Raw genomic sequence first — 16,584 nt, forward strand, 5'->3', positions numbered from 1 at the left:
AATCTGCCTCAGTTTCCTCAACTATAAAATGGGGATAATAATAGCACTTCCCAGGCTTGTAAGCATCAAATGAAATAATATCTGTAAAGCTCTTGCTATGGAAATGAGTTATTATTATTGTTAGTCTAGCTTATCAGTAAGAGAAGTGGTCTAGGATGAATAGGATGACTACCACAGGCCTGATTTTGAATAGTTTATTAAAGGAAAGGTGAAGCATCAGTTTCAAATTGTACAAAAGGAAAAACCTCATATTGTAAATGTACAATTTACAGAAGTACTAGCAAAACCAATCAAGGAGACACTCAAAATACAAAAATCTATTTGACTTCAAACTGAATTGGAAACCCATTGGAGGTACCTAGATATTAAACCATTTTTTTTTGTTTTTGTTTTTTGTTATACAGTATTCTACAATTCTAAGTTAGGATTCAGTTTTCCACAGAGGACTGTGAAGAACAAGACCGGTGTGTGATTGTGACTCAAACCATGCAGCATCGATCGCGATCTTCTGCTCTCCCAGAACTACTGAGCTGATGTGTTAATGCAGCTATTCCTGCTGTCCTCCTTCCCCAACAAAGTAACAGTTCTAACAGCACAGCATTGTTGTCCCTTCTTAACCCTGGCTGAGGAACTGCTGAATTAGCAAGTCAAACATTTTTGGCAACCAAGTCTTATTTTGAGGACTGTACACATATTTTTGAAAACAAAAAATCTCAATTTTTTATGTTTATTAAAAGGATGAAAACATCCAGTTTTTTTCCTCCTTCCCAAAAGGTAATCACCGGGTGTGCAGATTTTTATCCTTTTTAAAAAAGAATGAAATTTTTGGTAAAAGAGAAAGTCTCATGATTTTGTTGCAGCTGATTTAAAAATAACCACTTAATCAGAAATAGCCGTTCTTACAGTGGATGGCTGTGTTTTGAAGTTCCAGTGCTAAAGTAAAGAATCAAAAAGGATGAAGAAAAGTTGTTTTCTCAAACTACAATAGCAGCAACTGGGCATAGTCAGAAAAGCTAAGCAGAATGAAACTCCAAACCACTGACGACATTTAAACCTCTTAGTACAATGGATTAGCTCAGGGCTAGTTTGGCCTTTCTTCTGTTGTGAAAATTCATGATTTTTCTCCCATGGAAGAATAACTTTTAATATGCACAGTTAATACCGAAAATGTAGCTGGATTCCTCGGTAAGCTTAAGAACTTCACTCTCTAAGCATACACTTCTATGCAGCACATACTTCTAACTGGCAAAATTAATTTACAAAATTATTCAGCACATAAGGGTATTTACTGCATGGAAAGTAGACACAACGATGGTACAGTTAAAATTGCTTCTGAACGGCAAAGTGATTATTTTAGGAATTCATGATTATTTTCCTAAGGAAATGGCAGTCTATGTACCTTGGGTTTGGCAGGGCATGATATAAGTGATAAAAACAGCAAACTGATAACTTGAGAACTGTTTGTTTGTTTTACTGAGAATACTTTATTTGCTGGTATAAGTTGCTAAAAATGCACAGAACAAATACCCATAGAAAATGTACTGTGTTCGTGTCTCCCTGGTGCTATATAAAATGTGTTGTTGCACAGCATTTGTTGGAAAAGTGGCTGCATGGACATTTCTGATTTTATGCCCCCTTATAAATAAAAATAAACCTTCTTTCTCAAGAGTATATAAAATCTGGGTTTTTCATCCCTGTCTTGGGGTGTGTGTGGGTGTGGGTGTGGGTGTGTATGTGTTTGGCAGCAGTGCACTGGGTCAGGGCTGTGCCGTGGGCTGTCAGTGTTCTGCTCCTCTCCATGCCCATGGACCACAATGTCAACCACATCCAGTGTGTTCAAAAACACTCTTCTGCAACCAGGATGACCGGCTTATATAGCATCGTTGCCAGTCAATGACTGACTGGCATAGGTTTAATAAAAATGGTTAGCTCTTAAAACATAAAAAGGCAAATGTTAAAACAGTTTTAAATTGTACAGCAGGAAAATAAAGTTAAAAATATTTTTTTTCCACTCAATGCTGAGTTTTCATAAAACAGGTGTACAACAGTGTTTATCTTGACAGCTGTCTTAAAAATTTAAAATCCCCACCCCCCATCCAGAAAAAAACCACACACATCTGTATTGGGATAGTCCAGTACTAGAATACAAATGATTTTTCAGGTCAGTCTTTCTGAGGTGACTGTTCATTGACATTCCTTTGTGTAATTTACATGCTCCTCTCTTCTGCTCTGTCACTGCAAAAAGGGACTGACCTTAATCATTTGATTAAAAAACAAAGCAGATCACATCAAAAGTGTTTTTTTTTTTCATACAAGCTATCACAGTATATAGGCCTCTAGCTCTAAATAATAGAGTTCCAGATTTATAAAATTTCTTCATCAGACTTCAGAACATAGGCATTCCAAATCCCTGGAAAAATTAAAAAAAAAATTGTTACACACAAACAACAGTCAAAAAAATGGATAAAAATCACTAACTAAAAGAAATATATAAACTTACACCGAAAGAAATAAGCAGAACTAAGAACAACATATGCTATGACTATAGCGGTTTGAATGAAAAAGTCACAAAAAGGTAGATGAACCACGAATAAATGAAAAACCAATGAAGGTCTTGGAGAAGAGAAAATGAACTATCCTTCCCACCTCACAAGTCCAGGGGTGGGAGATGACTAGGGCAGAATAATGCAAAAGCTGTCAGATAGTGTAAATGTATTAGATGTTTTTGCTTAATTGTTCTTTTTTTGTCACTAGGGAGGGTTTAATCTGGAGAGAAGGAGGGTTGAAATGGCTGCTCTACAAAAGCAAAAGGCATGTATTAAAAAACCTACTGAATCGTCTTCTATGATAGCTGCAGAATCAAAGAAATCTGGCCTCAATTCCGCTCGTTCTCTTCGGTTTCTTGAAGGGGGCTGAAAAGAGAAGTAATTTAGTGACTTGCCACCTGAGAAAGAGTTTCCAAACAATGACAAGTGACTATAAAAAATTATATTTCTCAAAAGAATTTTTCTTTTTGGTTTAAAAAAACTTGGGCTTGGGAATCTACTAGTGAAAATTATGCATCTGTCAATGTTAAAATGACTAAAATATTAAGAGGTTGAAACCACATTAAAAATGACATGGAGAGAGAAAAATTTTGGGGTTTTCTCTTAGGAGTATTTTATTTAATGGAAAAGAGGATATTAATATTTTACATCTTAATATTTGGATCCACGGTTTAGTATAACCAGAGGTGAACTGCCAATGGTGAAAGACAAATTGGGTTTGGGCTTTTTCTCAAATTCAGACTAAAGAATAACAGATTCACATTATTGCAATCATTTTTGGAGCAATACAATCTCTAAACTGATTTAAGCTTACCCAAATGCCCATGAGCCCAATCACTGGGGCTCTAGCATTCTATTATCAGCATTGCCTTAACCCCAATCTTGACTGCCACTCATCACCCACCTGCCCCAAAAACTTAAGCAACAGCATGCAGTCAATACTAATATCCTTAAATATAAAAAAAAAAAAAACATCAAACTTGTTGAATTTCTTTACCAGATCAATAACCATGGTGTCTTCAAATTCCTCATTCATATCCTCCAACTGTCCCCGGGATGACATCATCACATCTTCAAAGATGGGCTCAGCATCATCCTCCATAAGGCCTCGGCTGAAGTGTGATAAGGGATACTTTAAAAAAACTGTTCACACTCAAAAAACCATTGCTGATAGTTTAGTTCTTTTTTAGATCAACACTTCAAACTAAAGAAAACAGATCTGCTAAATGTATCATTCAAGTTCCACTCAAAGAAACTGTGGTTCAGCCCTAAAGGAACCTAAAACTTGCGTCAAATTTAATCTCAAATAAAATAGAAGTATCAATTATAAGAATTTTTAATTCTTCAAACTTTTACAAAGACTGATCAGTACAGAAATATAAACCACTCCACAGATCGAAATTACTAGCATCATGTGCAGTCTTTTTGTTACCATGATCCTTAGTTATGAATACTTACACTGCATTCCTTACTCCACTTCTCACTTTCATGTAGTTCATTCCTGTTCTGTCCTTTCGATTTAAGTCTTCTAACTTTTGTTGGCCTAACCAGGAGATCTGCATCTGAGGACTAAGAGAGACAAGATATTATTATTCACGTAGCAGTGGCTGGTTGCCCAGTAGGTAGAGTGCCATGGAAATCTGGCTTGATTACTCATCCAAATGAATAAGTCAGTTCATTTCTATGGTCAGAGATCTCAACCTCAACTAGACATTTAAAAATATGGGCCACTATTCATAAAGACACCAGCTAAGGATGGGGATGAATCAGCAGAAAACGACTTCTGAAAGGATCTCTACATGGTGGAGTGAACTCCTTGTATAACTGTAATATCTCCGCAGACAGGATCCTCTGGTGCCATGTGCCCTGGAGAAGATTCACACTATATATAAACTTGTTTTAGGAGTGCTCAGGCTGTCTAGGAATCTGTTTTTTAAATATTTTGATAACTGCATTTCATTATAACTGGCTTCCTTTATAATCCTAAGTATTTTATTTGATGCATTTGAAAATCTTATGCTTAGAAGCAGTCCACAGGCTTCATCAGATGGCCCAAGGGGTACATGTCACAAAGAAGCATAAGAGTCCCCACATTAAAGCAAAGGAAAGGTAACTCTTAGTTGCTCTCCTCCCAGGACATTAACCTGTTGGCTTGGGGAAAGGAGGTAAAATGGGCCATAAATCAGAACCTGTACTCTATACCCTGTTACTGGCCTGGCCTCCAGGGCTGCCTTTCTTTGAGGAACAGCAGCTTTTCCTTTGAGTGCTTGGAAGAAAACCTGATATTGGAGCTCCAGTTGTTTTGGAAATGGTATGAAGGGAATTGAGGTAACCCTTGGGTCCTATTTCTGATCCAGCTGCTGTATTTTCATGGTCTTCTTACAGGCCTGCCTCTGTTCTTCTAAAGCCCACCCTACATTCCTTAGATGATATTTTCATTCCCCCATTTCCCACTTCCCCCTGAAGAAAAGCTAAAACTCACATCAGAAAGGAGACAAAACCAAACAAAACAAAAGACAACCCACAAATCCTGGAAATTTCCAAAGGATGCCACTTAGCAATTGCTGGAATTCATTACTGATAAATGCAAGGTTTTGTTTTTTTTTTAAAAGAAATTCCTTCCCAAAGCTTTTACCAACTTACCCACCCCTGCCCTGCTACCCAATCCCTTAGGTCTATATGGTCACTCACTTCTTAACCTGTTGCACTAATGCACACAGTTTTGTTTCAAAGGGAAATCTGAAGCAATAGGCAACAGGGCTTGGACAGATTAATCCTGCAAACAACTTGCCTTAATCTGTTAGGTTGATCAATTTATCACTAATGTTGTAATCCTCCACCTTTATGTATTTTTCATGGTTTTTTGATAAGTATCCTTTACTTCAAGGTTGTACTAATTGTTAAAAAACTACCTTTTGTGTTTTCTGCACTGTTGCATTCGTCAAATGGCCCCTTTTTAATACGTTTATTACCTTGTTACACACATTTTTGTCTTTGGTACTGTTTTCCCCTTTAGATGTATTTTATTTGAAGGTCACCTGCTATTGATTCAATAAATTTGGATTACTCCCATTAATGTAGAACAGTCAGTAAAGTTGCTATTTGGGGGGGAAAAAGCAAGTAGTGATCAGCCTACACTCAGGCTAGAGAAGGAGACATGCTGGAAAGAGGGGCCATTCTTAGGTAAAATGGAAATGCCACATGAGGAAAGAAGAATGTGTCCTGTGGCCTTGGAGGTCCAGAGAATTTAGGAAAGCATTAGCGGGTGAAGGAAACTAAAGAGCCTGGCCTAAATAACTAAGTTTGTTGTAAAAGGAATCTGAGTTTTTGTATAAGCTAAGAGCTCCTGGTCAAGGACTAGGACAAAATTGGCTTTTAGTCTTAGTAGGTGACAGAAATCTTTGGTTTAAAATTGGGGACAATGGTGTAATGGTGAAGTATAATAGTTCCATGTAGGTCTTCAATCTGTTGACAGAGCTTTGCTGTATGGGGAAGAAAGAGAAGATAAAAGAGGGATTGGAATGCAAGCACAGAGAAGACGGTACTTGGACAACATGATAGAGACCTCATATTCCTAATTTAACTAGGGGGCAGGATGCTTTCCTTCCCCAGCAGACTATACTGTTATGGTCTCCCAGGGTAGGGAAAAGGACTTCTAAAACTCTAAAAAGAAACAGGAAATCTAGGCAATAGTCCTCCTTTCATATTTGGAGAAAAAGTTTCTTTATATTAAATGTGTCTTATATGAAATTAGACAGAGTGAATTTCTGTCCCAATCAATGCCTCTATTCCTTTTTTTTTTAGTACTACATTTCACATTCAAGTGAGAGAAATTCTTTCGTACTTAGCTGAGTATACAACAGTTCAAAAATAGTCTGAAACAAAATCAAGTATAAAGACTTACTTAAGGGATGTTTCAAGGGTAAATGGAAAATGTCAAGAAATGTACATTTTTTTATAGTAACATAACATGAATGTACTGCATTTCTGTACTATTTTCAGCACAAGTCTGGTGTGTCTCTAACAGAGAAAGAGTCTTTTTAGATTAACTGATAAAGGGGCAACTTTAAGACACCTAGCATTTTCAGAGGAAAGAAACATCACTGTCCTTTAACCTTTAATCAATCAGCAATAGAACAAGAATGTTCCTAAGAGTAAAACAATTCACTAATGCTTTTAATAATAAAAATGATAGCTAGCATTTATATAGCATTTTTAGGTTTGCAAAGAGCTGTACATGCGCCATCTCATTTAAGTCTCATAATAGCTCTGAGGTATGCGTTATTTCTGTCTTACAGATGTGGAAACTGAGGCACAGAGAGGTCAAGTGACTTGCCCAAGGTCACACAGCTATTACGAGGACACATTTGAACTCAGGTCTTTCTGGTATCAGCTCCAGAGGTCTATCCACTGTGCCACCTAGCTTCTTCATAAGGAAACAAAATGGAAAACTATTAAGTTTTGAAACAAAATTTATGTGATTAGCCTCTTAAAATTCTTGAAAATATCCAAAGTGGTGTGGCAGCTAGGTGGTGCAGTAGATAGAGCACCAGCCCTGGATTCAGGAGGACCTGAGTTCAAATCTAGCCTCGGACACATAACACTTACTAGCTGTGTGACTCTGGGCAAGTCACTTAACCGCATTGCCTAGCCCTCCCCCCAAAAAAAAGAAAGAAAGAAAGAAAGAAAAATATCCAAAGTGAAGTGCAAACACATTAACATGAATTGAAGTACCTCCATGCAAAACTTAGTTTTTTTTAAAGAGAGGACAAAAATTAAATCTAGTAATGATGTTTTTATCCAAAGGCCAAACTTCTGGTTAACTTCAAATGCAAAAATAATACAGGAAGTATTTAATAAATATTTGTTGAATTGAATTTGGTTTATTAGTACTGATGTTGAGATATATCCTGTGACTATAGCACCTCTGTGTTTAGAGATGGAAGGCAAGAGCCAGGAGCATCTTTGCGAGAGGGATGATGGAGAAGAGATGCTGTATTTTTACTGTGGTAGCTGAATTAGAGTGCCTAGAACATTACATAGTGAGCCTGTGGGCTGGATAAGAATGTTTCTGGCAATCAGGATTCACAGCTGCTCAAAGCAGCGACACTCTATGCCTTAAGTTCCACTCCGTGGATAATGGATTCAGGTGGCATTAGAAAGAAGCATATTATTTCTGAGGATAAAATACGGGTTAGATTAAGTAGAGACAGAGTTTCAAACACTCTTTGTTGTCTTGATTTAAAAAAATAACATTAAGGAGTAAAATAATTTGTAATAATTTCTCTCATACTGAAACTGAGCTGTTTGGACCATGAGGCCATAACCACATCATTATTCCTCAGCTGGTGGCAACGAAACCCCTGGTTATAGCTGAAGTACCTAAGAGAAAATAAATAGTCCCTCAAGTACTGATCTTTTAAGTTTTAAATATAACGTGATAATATATCATTTGTGAAAAACAAGTGCGAGATGAGTGTCTCCACCTGCCTCCTCAGCTCCTCCTCACAAGCTGCCAAATGGAGCTAAAGGAAGTCACGTGACCACCCTGAATGCATCCACTACACATTTATGTTCTCCAGTTTCTCTCAGGCACTCACCATAGCAAGGCAATCCTTTTATTTTCCTGAACTGATTCCCTATCTCAGTTCCCACAGAAGCTCTTCCGCACCTCCCCATCTCCACCCTCTCTGATGAGGACTGTGTCTTGCTCACTGAGGTGATGAGCTCTCTCTTTTCTTCTTTTATTCATCTCAAACCCCCTTGACATCATCTCACTCTTCCTTTTCCCCGTGTCTGACTCCGTGTCTCATTCTTCCCATCCCTTCATCCCCTCTCTACTCCCTCTACCCCTGCCATCCCATCTACTGCCAAGGCCTTTTATCTTCTCTCCTCTGATTCTGCCATACTGCATGCCCTCCTCACTTCATACCTGCATTATTGCAATAGTCTGCTGGCTGGTCTCCCTGCCTTACTCCAGTCCATCCTTCACTCAGTTGTCAAAGTGATCTCCTCAGAGGGCAGCTTGTACCATGTAACACCCCCCCTCCCAATTCAATCAACTTATCAGATCCCTTATTACTTTTAGAATTAAATATAAAATCTTCTGCTTGGCTGGTAAAGTCCTTTACAACCTGTCCCCTTCCTACATTTCAATCTTCTTATACTCTGCTCCCCTGCATATACTCAGTGTTCTAGTAACACTGGTCTCCTTGCTGTTCCTTCCTGAAGACACCTACTCCAAGCATTTTGAGTGGCTGTCCCTCACTTGTGGAATGCTCTGCCTCCTCACCACCACCTCCTGGCTCCCTCTGAATTACGGCTAAAACATCTCTTCAGCCAAAAGCCTTTCCTCATCCTACTTAATGCTAGTATCTTTCTTCAGACATTGTCTCCAATTTATCCCCACACATACCTTGTTTGTACATAGCTGTTTACATGTCTCCTTCATTAAACTGTGAGCTCCTTGACGGTGGAGACTGTTCTGCCTTTCTTTGAATTCCAACTCCTCCTACCTCCCTCAAACCCCGGACACAGTGCCGGGCACACACAGCAGCAGTTGCTTACTGACTTGACTCTCATTCAGTCATTAACTCTTCGCAATCTGCAATCCAACCTGATCACTCAACCGAAACTGCTTTCTCCAAAGTTACCAACCATCTCTTAACTGTCAAATCTAATGGCCTTTTCTCAGTCCTGTTACTTCTTGGCTACATTTGAGCCCAATGACTACCCTAGCTTCTTGGGTGCATCCTCCTCTTTTTCTTGATACTACTCTTACCTGTCTCTCTTCTCAGTCTTATTGCTCCTTCTCAATTTCTACTGTTTGCTCCTCATCCATATCATGCCCCCAGTTGCAAGTGATCCCCAAGGCTTAGCTCTGCTCTGGGGCCTGTTCTCTCTACAGTTTCTCTGTTGGTGATTTGACGAGCTCCCATGGGTTTAATCATCATCTATATGCAAATGACTCCTAGATGTATCCATTCACTTTCTCCCCCAAACTCTGCATCACCAATTTCTCTTTGGAACATGTCAAACTGGATGCCCCACAGACCTTTGAAACTCAACATTCCCCAAACAAAACTCATTACCTTTCTTCCCAAACTCACCCTCTACTTTTTTGTTGTTGTTGTTTTTTTATTTTAGTGCGGCAATCGGGGTTAAGTGACTTGCCCAAGGTCACACAGCTAGTAGCCTCAAGTGTTTGGTCTGAGGCTGGATTTGAACTCAGGTCCTCCTGACTTCAGGGTTGGTGGTCTACCCACTGCGCCACCTAGCTGCCCCTACTCACCCTCTACATTAAAATGTCCTTTTTCTGTTGAAGGTACCATTAGTCTAAGTTTCCCAGGTTCCTAGTTTCGTCGTTGTCCTTGCCTCCTCATGCTCCTTGCTCCCACATATTCAATTATTTACCAAATCCCGTCATTTCTACCTCCACAGCATCTTCACATCTGACCTCTTCTCCCCACTCTCACAGCCACCACCTTGCTTCTTGCCTTCACTGCCTGCTGCCTGGACTATTAGGTACAATATGTACCGAACTGGTCTCCCTGCCTCATGTTTCTGTTTCTCCATACAAATCCTCCATATAAATGTCAAAATGATTTCCCTGAATTGCAGATATGACCATGTGATTTCTCTCCTCAATAAACTCCAGTAACTCTCTATTGCTTCTGGGATAAAACAGAGACTTCTCTGTTAGCTTTTAAAGACTTTTACCCCCTAGTTCCAATCTATCTTTCCAGCCTTTGTACATTAGTCCCCCTTTTGTTTGCTGCAATCTAGCCAAACTGCCCTTCTCTCTGCCTTCGCACATAGTGCTCCATCTCTTATCTCTAAGCTTTTCCATGGGCTGTCCTCCATGTCAGAATTTCACCTTTTTCACCCCCATCACAAAGATTCTTTCTTTTCTTTCATCCAAAGCCTTTCTTAATCTACTCATTACTAGTGGCTATTCTTTCCCTCTTCCCCAACCCCTAAAACAAGCTTATATTTATTCTTTATAGACTTAAATGTTTTTTTACCCCCCTGGTAAAATGTAAGATCCTTGAGAGAAGTAACTGTTTCATTCACTGAGTCTGCATCTGTAGCATCTAGGACAGTGCCCGACACAGTAGGTGTTTAATAAGTTCTTGTTGCTTCATTAAATAAAACATTACATGATATGTATAACTTGAAGGTAATCTGAAATTTAGTAAACGTGGATTGACCTTTCCTGAATACTGGTGACAAGAACGTCAGAATACATTGATGCTGCAGCAGTACTTTCTGCATTTTTCATTTGTAATTACGGCACAAATACTTAGGATTTGGGTGATAATCCCTGGAGGTTCAAGTGCCCAGGCTTGGGAGATTGTGACCTATAATGACATGAGGTTTGGATTTGATACCTGAGACCAGGGAAAAGTATCAAATATCCAATGGCCCTGGGTTGTATCATCTTAGTCTGGCCAATGAATGAGGAGCTAGTGTTGGGCCACAAGGTAAGATAAATTTAGAAGGAAAAGAGAAATTCAGTTGGGAGTTTCGGTCTGGTGATATTTTGAAGTAGGATTTCCGACATTCAATATTTTGAATGTTGGAAGGTGCAGGGGTACCTTTTCATGCTCAGGCTCAGGACTCAAGGCACTACAGGTGTTTAAGTAACTACAGGCAACCAAAATAATGCCTGGCTCTCGTTAAATTTGCAAATAATTTTCTTGTTTGTTTTGATACAAACTCCTCATTTTCGAATTTATGATTTTACTTTATTGTAAAGCTCCAACTGAGAGAGGTAAATATCTAGTATTGGCCAAAATTGTGATTTAAAAAAATAACTTTCACAATACTAAAAATTGCAGTGATTTCTGAAATTTCTTTTACTTTTGGAGGATACAGAAATACCTGTTCACTAAGTAGCATGAAAAAAACCAAGAATCTATTTTTACTATTTATGAAATAAAAATATTTGCATCTTAGATACCTTGTCAAATGCAGGTATTTTAAATGATTACTTACTTGTGTAAAAAGTCTGGTTCAGACCCATGTTCTGACTCAGGTTCTTGAATTTGTTCTCCTATCTGTCGATTATTTTCTCTCAGTACAGTGGATGTGAGCTGAGGGGTGGGCAGCGCTCCAGGAGTCTGAATGGTTGTATCATTCCTGTTTAGCCATGTGCCATCCAAACTTTCTTCTGTAATAACAGTTCATGTTAAAAACTGCCATACTACATAAGCCTCATAATTTATTCAACACAATATTCTTTCTGACAGGAGCTCTCATAGATGTTTCACAGAGGAGCACTGCTGACTCCTTTAAAGTAATCCCAGAACATTGAGTTTCCTGAGAAAGTCATTATGTCTTTGTCACCTAGGAGAATGTCCAAATACCTGAATATAGCTTATAATTTTTTGCCTTTAACACTTCATGGAACAATGAGTTCCATAGGTTTTTCTATCTTCTTTGTGAAGGAGAATGTCTTTGTTCCATATTTACCTTGCTAAAACTTCAAGGACTGCCTGCTTGTTCTACCAGTCCTGGGATTTAGTGAAGAAATCACTATCTCTTTTAACTTCCATAACAATTTGTAACTTTCGATACTTGGCTCATATCCCTTCTTAGTCTCTGACTTTCTTAATATTTGTTGGCTGTCACACAGAGGAATATTCTTCTATTCGCTTGATCTTTTATGCATCTAATACCTTTCGTTGATGCTCAATACTAATGGTTTTTGCAGCGCACTGACCTGTTACTTATTTTCGGGAAAAATTTATTATAACTTTTAGGTTCTGCCCTGCATCCTGACTGATAGTTTAGATTCTATCCTCATATAACAGTTTGGCTTATTTCTCCCACATGAATTACCTTGCACTTGACCATAACAAAACTGGGCCACCATTTTTCTGCCATCTTACAATAATGTGAGATCTTTGTATAATTTATCTTTACCAGCCTGACATTTCACTTCCTAGAAAAGCATATGAAAACTTGGAAAATTTCAGTGGGTATTTTTTTCCTATTTAAAAGCATATGAAGAATAGGAAATCCCTCACTCATTATATATTTATCTAATATATGCCCCTTTTTTCATTTGTCTAAGATTTTTTTCTATTCCTGACAAAAGACCCAAGGTCCCAGTGTGACAATTTTTTTTTTCTGGTATTCAGTTTTTATCAAAGTATTTTTGAAAGTCTAAATAAATTACATTCACTGATTATCCTTTATGCTCATGAACAATCATCTCCACAAAGAACTTAATCCAACGAGGTAGAACGGGGGGATACCATAGCTAAGGAATAAACTTTTAGAGTTTGAAGGAACCTTGGGGATTATTCTCTCATTTAACAGTGAGATACTGACTGGTAAGATGCCCTGCTAGAATTCAAAATACACTGACAAAGTCTTTCATGGTATACTTGTGGACAGGATAAAGAAATGCAAAGTGGAAAATGGTAAAGTTAGGTAGATTTATAATTGGTTAAACAATCACTCTCAAAAGATTGATTAATAATGTGATATCAATTAAGAAGAAAGTTTCTAGGGATATGCCACAGGGCTAAATATAAACACCAGCTTTCAATAATTTGTAAATTATCTCACTCTCCTGCCTATTCAGTCTTGCTTAAAGTATTTTCTCTCCCGAAACTATGAAGAATCACTTAACAGTGGAAGTCATATTAGATTCCAATTAATTTTGCGCTAATTACAGTGTAATTCTGGGTGAACGGAATGAGAATTTAAAAAACTGATGAACATTGCCTAGAGCCATGGTGAACAAGGACTCATAATCCTTTTTGGTTTTAGGAAGAAAATGTAAGCTAAAAAGAAGGGAGGTAGATTACAATAGGAAAATAAGGTATATGTGCTTTAATTCTTGGCTTCTTACTGAGAGAAGTTTAAAAAAAATAATGAGCACACAATTAACATAGTGATGCCCAGTGCCAGTAAGAAAAGCTAAGGACAACAAAAAGTTTGTTTTTTTCATGCTCCTGTTTTCAACAGTCTCCATTAAAATAATCTTCACCATTACTTTCTATTAAATCTTTGTTCTCTGTATACAAACATGTCCAGATAACTGATTTTCAAAAAAACCAGACAGGGACCCATCCATATTCCCCATATATCATGTTGCAAATTTGAGTTTCTTTTGGTGCCAACTCCTTATCCACCATTTGTACACTGTGACTTTGTTGTTGTTAAGTCCTCTGGGGGGCAGGTATGTTCTCAAGGGTAAGGCATACCACGTGGGTGGTACCAACAATGCTGATTCCCCAAGAAAGGCTTTTTAAAAGCTATATTAGGGAAAAGACGAGGATCATAGAAAAGTCAGTACTGCTGCCTGGGATGGGTGGGACAATGGTAAAAGGAGAAAATAAAGCTGTCGGAAGGCAGGAGTTATTTCATTTTTGTTTTTGCATATCCAATGTCTAGCACAGTGCTTTGCACAGAACAGCCATTTCACATCTGTTTGTTGAATTGTGTTTTTACTCAGTATGGACCAGAGAGAAGAGGAAGAACTATTTACTCACAGAAAATGATCTTAGGGTTAGAACAAAAATGGCAGATAGGAGCTGATTAATGATGATGAATAGTAAGACAGCAAGAGAACCTGGTGGCTCTTGCTGAGGCCCAGCTCCAGCCCAAATGAACTACAGATGTGGTTCCTGGGAGAGCTGTGGGTGGGAATGCAGAGTCATTTTCAGTAAACTTAAAAACCCATGGAGAACTGGAGAGGTCCTGCATGACAGAAGGACAAATGTCCCAATTTGGGGTGGCGAGAGAAGGGAGAGAACAGGAGTCTGAAAAATGAAAGTCAACCAGTGGGAAGATGGGTCACACTCCACCCTTCCCGAAATAGTCAATGATGGGCCTTCTCTCCAACAAAACCACATCTACTCTCATCTCAAAACCCTTTTCCATTTCACCACCTGCCAACTGTAGAAACTTCTAACCTATTTACTTTTGAGTCAGTGTTGGCTCATTATATTCTAACCATTACTCAGTACAGTTGTGAGCTTGACTTTGATTTCTAGAAAAAATTTCTAGAAAAATTCTAGAATTAAAGGCTGGTTAGTGACCATTTAGAAATGGTGGTCAAAGAACCAGACTGTCTTCATGACGAACAGCTCATATTAAGCTAATCTCATTTGCTTTTTTTGACAGGGTAGATCAAGGGACTGCTGCAGACATAGCTTACTTAATCTTTCCTGTTATTCCTGTGGACAAAGTGGAGGTATAGAGGCTGGACAATAGCAAAATTAATTAGGTCAATTCAGAACTGGCTAATTCAAAGAGTAGTCATGAATGATTCAAAGTTGACCTGGAAAGAGGTCTTCAGGCATTTGTACTTGGCACTGCACTCTTTAATATATTTATCAATAACTTAGATAAAAGCACAGGTGCTATGCTTATTAAATGTGAAGGTGATACAAAGTTGGGAGGGATGGTTAACATAGTGGATTAGAGTCAGGATTCAAAAGACTATTGGGATGGTTTAATAAGATAAAATTCAATAAAGACCAATATAAAAATCTTTACTTGGGTTAAAAAACAAACAAATAAACAAACAACTTAAGTATAAGTTGTGGGATGAATAGTTAGATTCCTATAGTTCACCTGAAAAAGATCTTGAGGTGTTAGTGGACTGCAGGCTCAACATGAGTTAATAATACCATCTTAGCCTACACTCTTCCCTGATCAGTTCCAGCTGCTATATTTTGGCAAGGACATCAATAAGCTTGACAGCATGCAGATATGGGCAGCTGGTATGGTGAAAGGTAATAAGTTCATGCATCATGAGGATTGATTTTAGAAACTGGAGATGTTTGCCTAAGAAGAAAAAAACAGATTGAGGACAGGATATATGTCTTCAAGAATTTGAAACTCTGTCATGTGGAATGTTTTGCTTGGTTCCACAGGACAGGCCTAAGGGGTCTCTTAGGTAGTGAAAGTTGTCAAGAGGAAAATTAAGCATTGATGTGAGTGACTATCCAAAGACAAGCCGAGGCAGAAGTGGTATGTTCCCATTCACCAGCGGTCTTCAAGCCAAGGACAAGTGATAAATTGTAAGGGATGTTGTAGAAAAGAGTCTTATTCCAGTAAAGTTAGACAAGGGAGCCTCTGAGGTTTTTCTAATTCTTATATTTTGTGATAGATTTTAAAGTCTTTAAGGGCAAGGTTAAGGTTTACTTCTTTTACATCGTCTACAGGGCAGGAAAGAGTTTCATCTCAGTATGAATTCTCAGTTTATAAGAACACTTAACTCTTCTGGTTTAACAATACACAACCAGAACAAACTTTTATCTCTAAGGGTTAAGTCACACTTACCTTCAACTCTCTTTTTGTGAAGTGGTGGCCGACCTTTCTTATTCCTTACTGATGAAGCTTTGCTACTGCTGCTTCCACTATTCACTGACATTCTGTCATCTTCCCCTCCAGTGACTAATGAGTTTCTATAGGAGATGAGTGGAAGCCATACATCTTCCCTCCTTTCCATCATCTGCTCTGTCAGGAATTTCTCTAGGTATGAATGGCTAAAAACACAGGAGAACAATCAAGAGTTTCTTACAGAAGTAGTTTGTGTACCATTTATTTTATTCTTCCGTCATTACCAATAGAAATTCTCTAAATAATTTTTCTCTCTTTTGGATCCTAAATTTTCCTTAACTTTCCCCCCTCTCCCTTTCCCAACTTCAATGTTCATGAGTTACTATATGTTGGGACCCTCAGTGTCACAGGAGTTCCCTCCTAATTCTTCAACATTAGATAAATGGTTTTTTCAAAGACAGAGATTATCACTTTCCTTTGAAACTGTCATTTATGCTCAGATCAATCTAGGATGAAACCTCAGACCTCCAAATTCTCTCCCTCTTTAAAGATGTATAATGGAAAATGTTCTGGATTAAGACTTGAAAAACCTGGGTTCCAATCCCAATTCTGGCCCTATGCAGTTGTGGGGTCAAGTCATTTCAGCTTTCTGATCCTTATACAGTTTTTCATAGGGAAATCTGGATAGAAAGGTTTTATTATGAACAAGGATTGTTAGGAGGAAGGCATTACG

General features: G+C 38.2%; 1 protein-coding gene across 1 annotated transcript in view; it reads right to left on the bottom strand.

The window, feature by feature from the left end:
- Positions 1 to 359: 359 nt before the first annotated feature.
- STAG1 (stromal antigen 1) overlaps positions 360 to 16,584 on the bottom strand; it is a 355,079-nt gene continuing 338,854 nt past the window's right edge. The window contains exons 29-34 of the mRNA XM_027845191.1: positions 15,852 to 16,057; positions 11,544 to 11,718; positions 4,005 to 4,115; positions 3,544 to 3,658; positions 2,832 to 2,912; positions 360 to 2,410 (exon numbers count right to left, since the gene is read on the bottom strand). Coding sequence (XP_027700992.1) covers positions 2,387 to 2,410; positions 2,832 to 2,912; positions 3,544 to 3,658; positions 4,005 to 4,115; positions 11,544 to 11,718; positions 15,852 to 16,057 — 712 coding nt within the window. The 3' untranslated portion in view covers positions 360 to 2,386. The remainder of the gene's footprint in view (positions 2,411 to 2,831; positions 2,913 to 3,543; positions 3,659 to 4,004; positions 4,116 to 11,543; positions 11,719 to 15,851; positions 16,058 to 16,584) is intronic.

This window comes from Vombatus ursinus, unplaced genomic scaffold (assembly GCF_900497805.2).
Source record: "Vombatus ursinus unplaced genomic scaffold, bare-nosed wombat genome assembly UNPS02014959.1, whole genome shotgun sequence".
In the NCBI taxonomy this organism is placed as follows: domain Eukaryota; kingdom Metazoa; phylum Chordata; class Mammalia; order Diprotodontia; family Vombatidae; genus Vombatus; species Vombatus ursinus.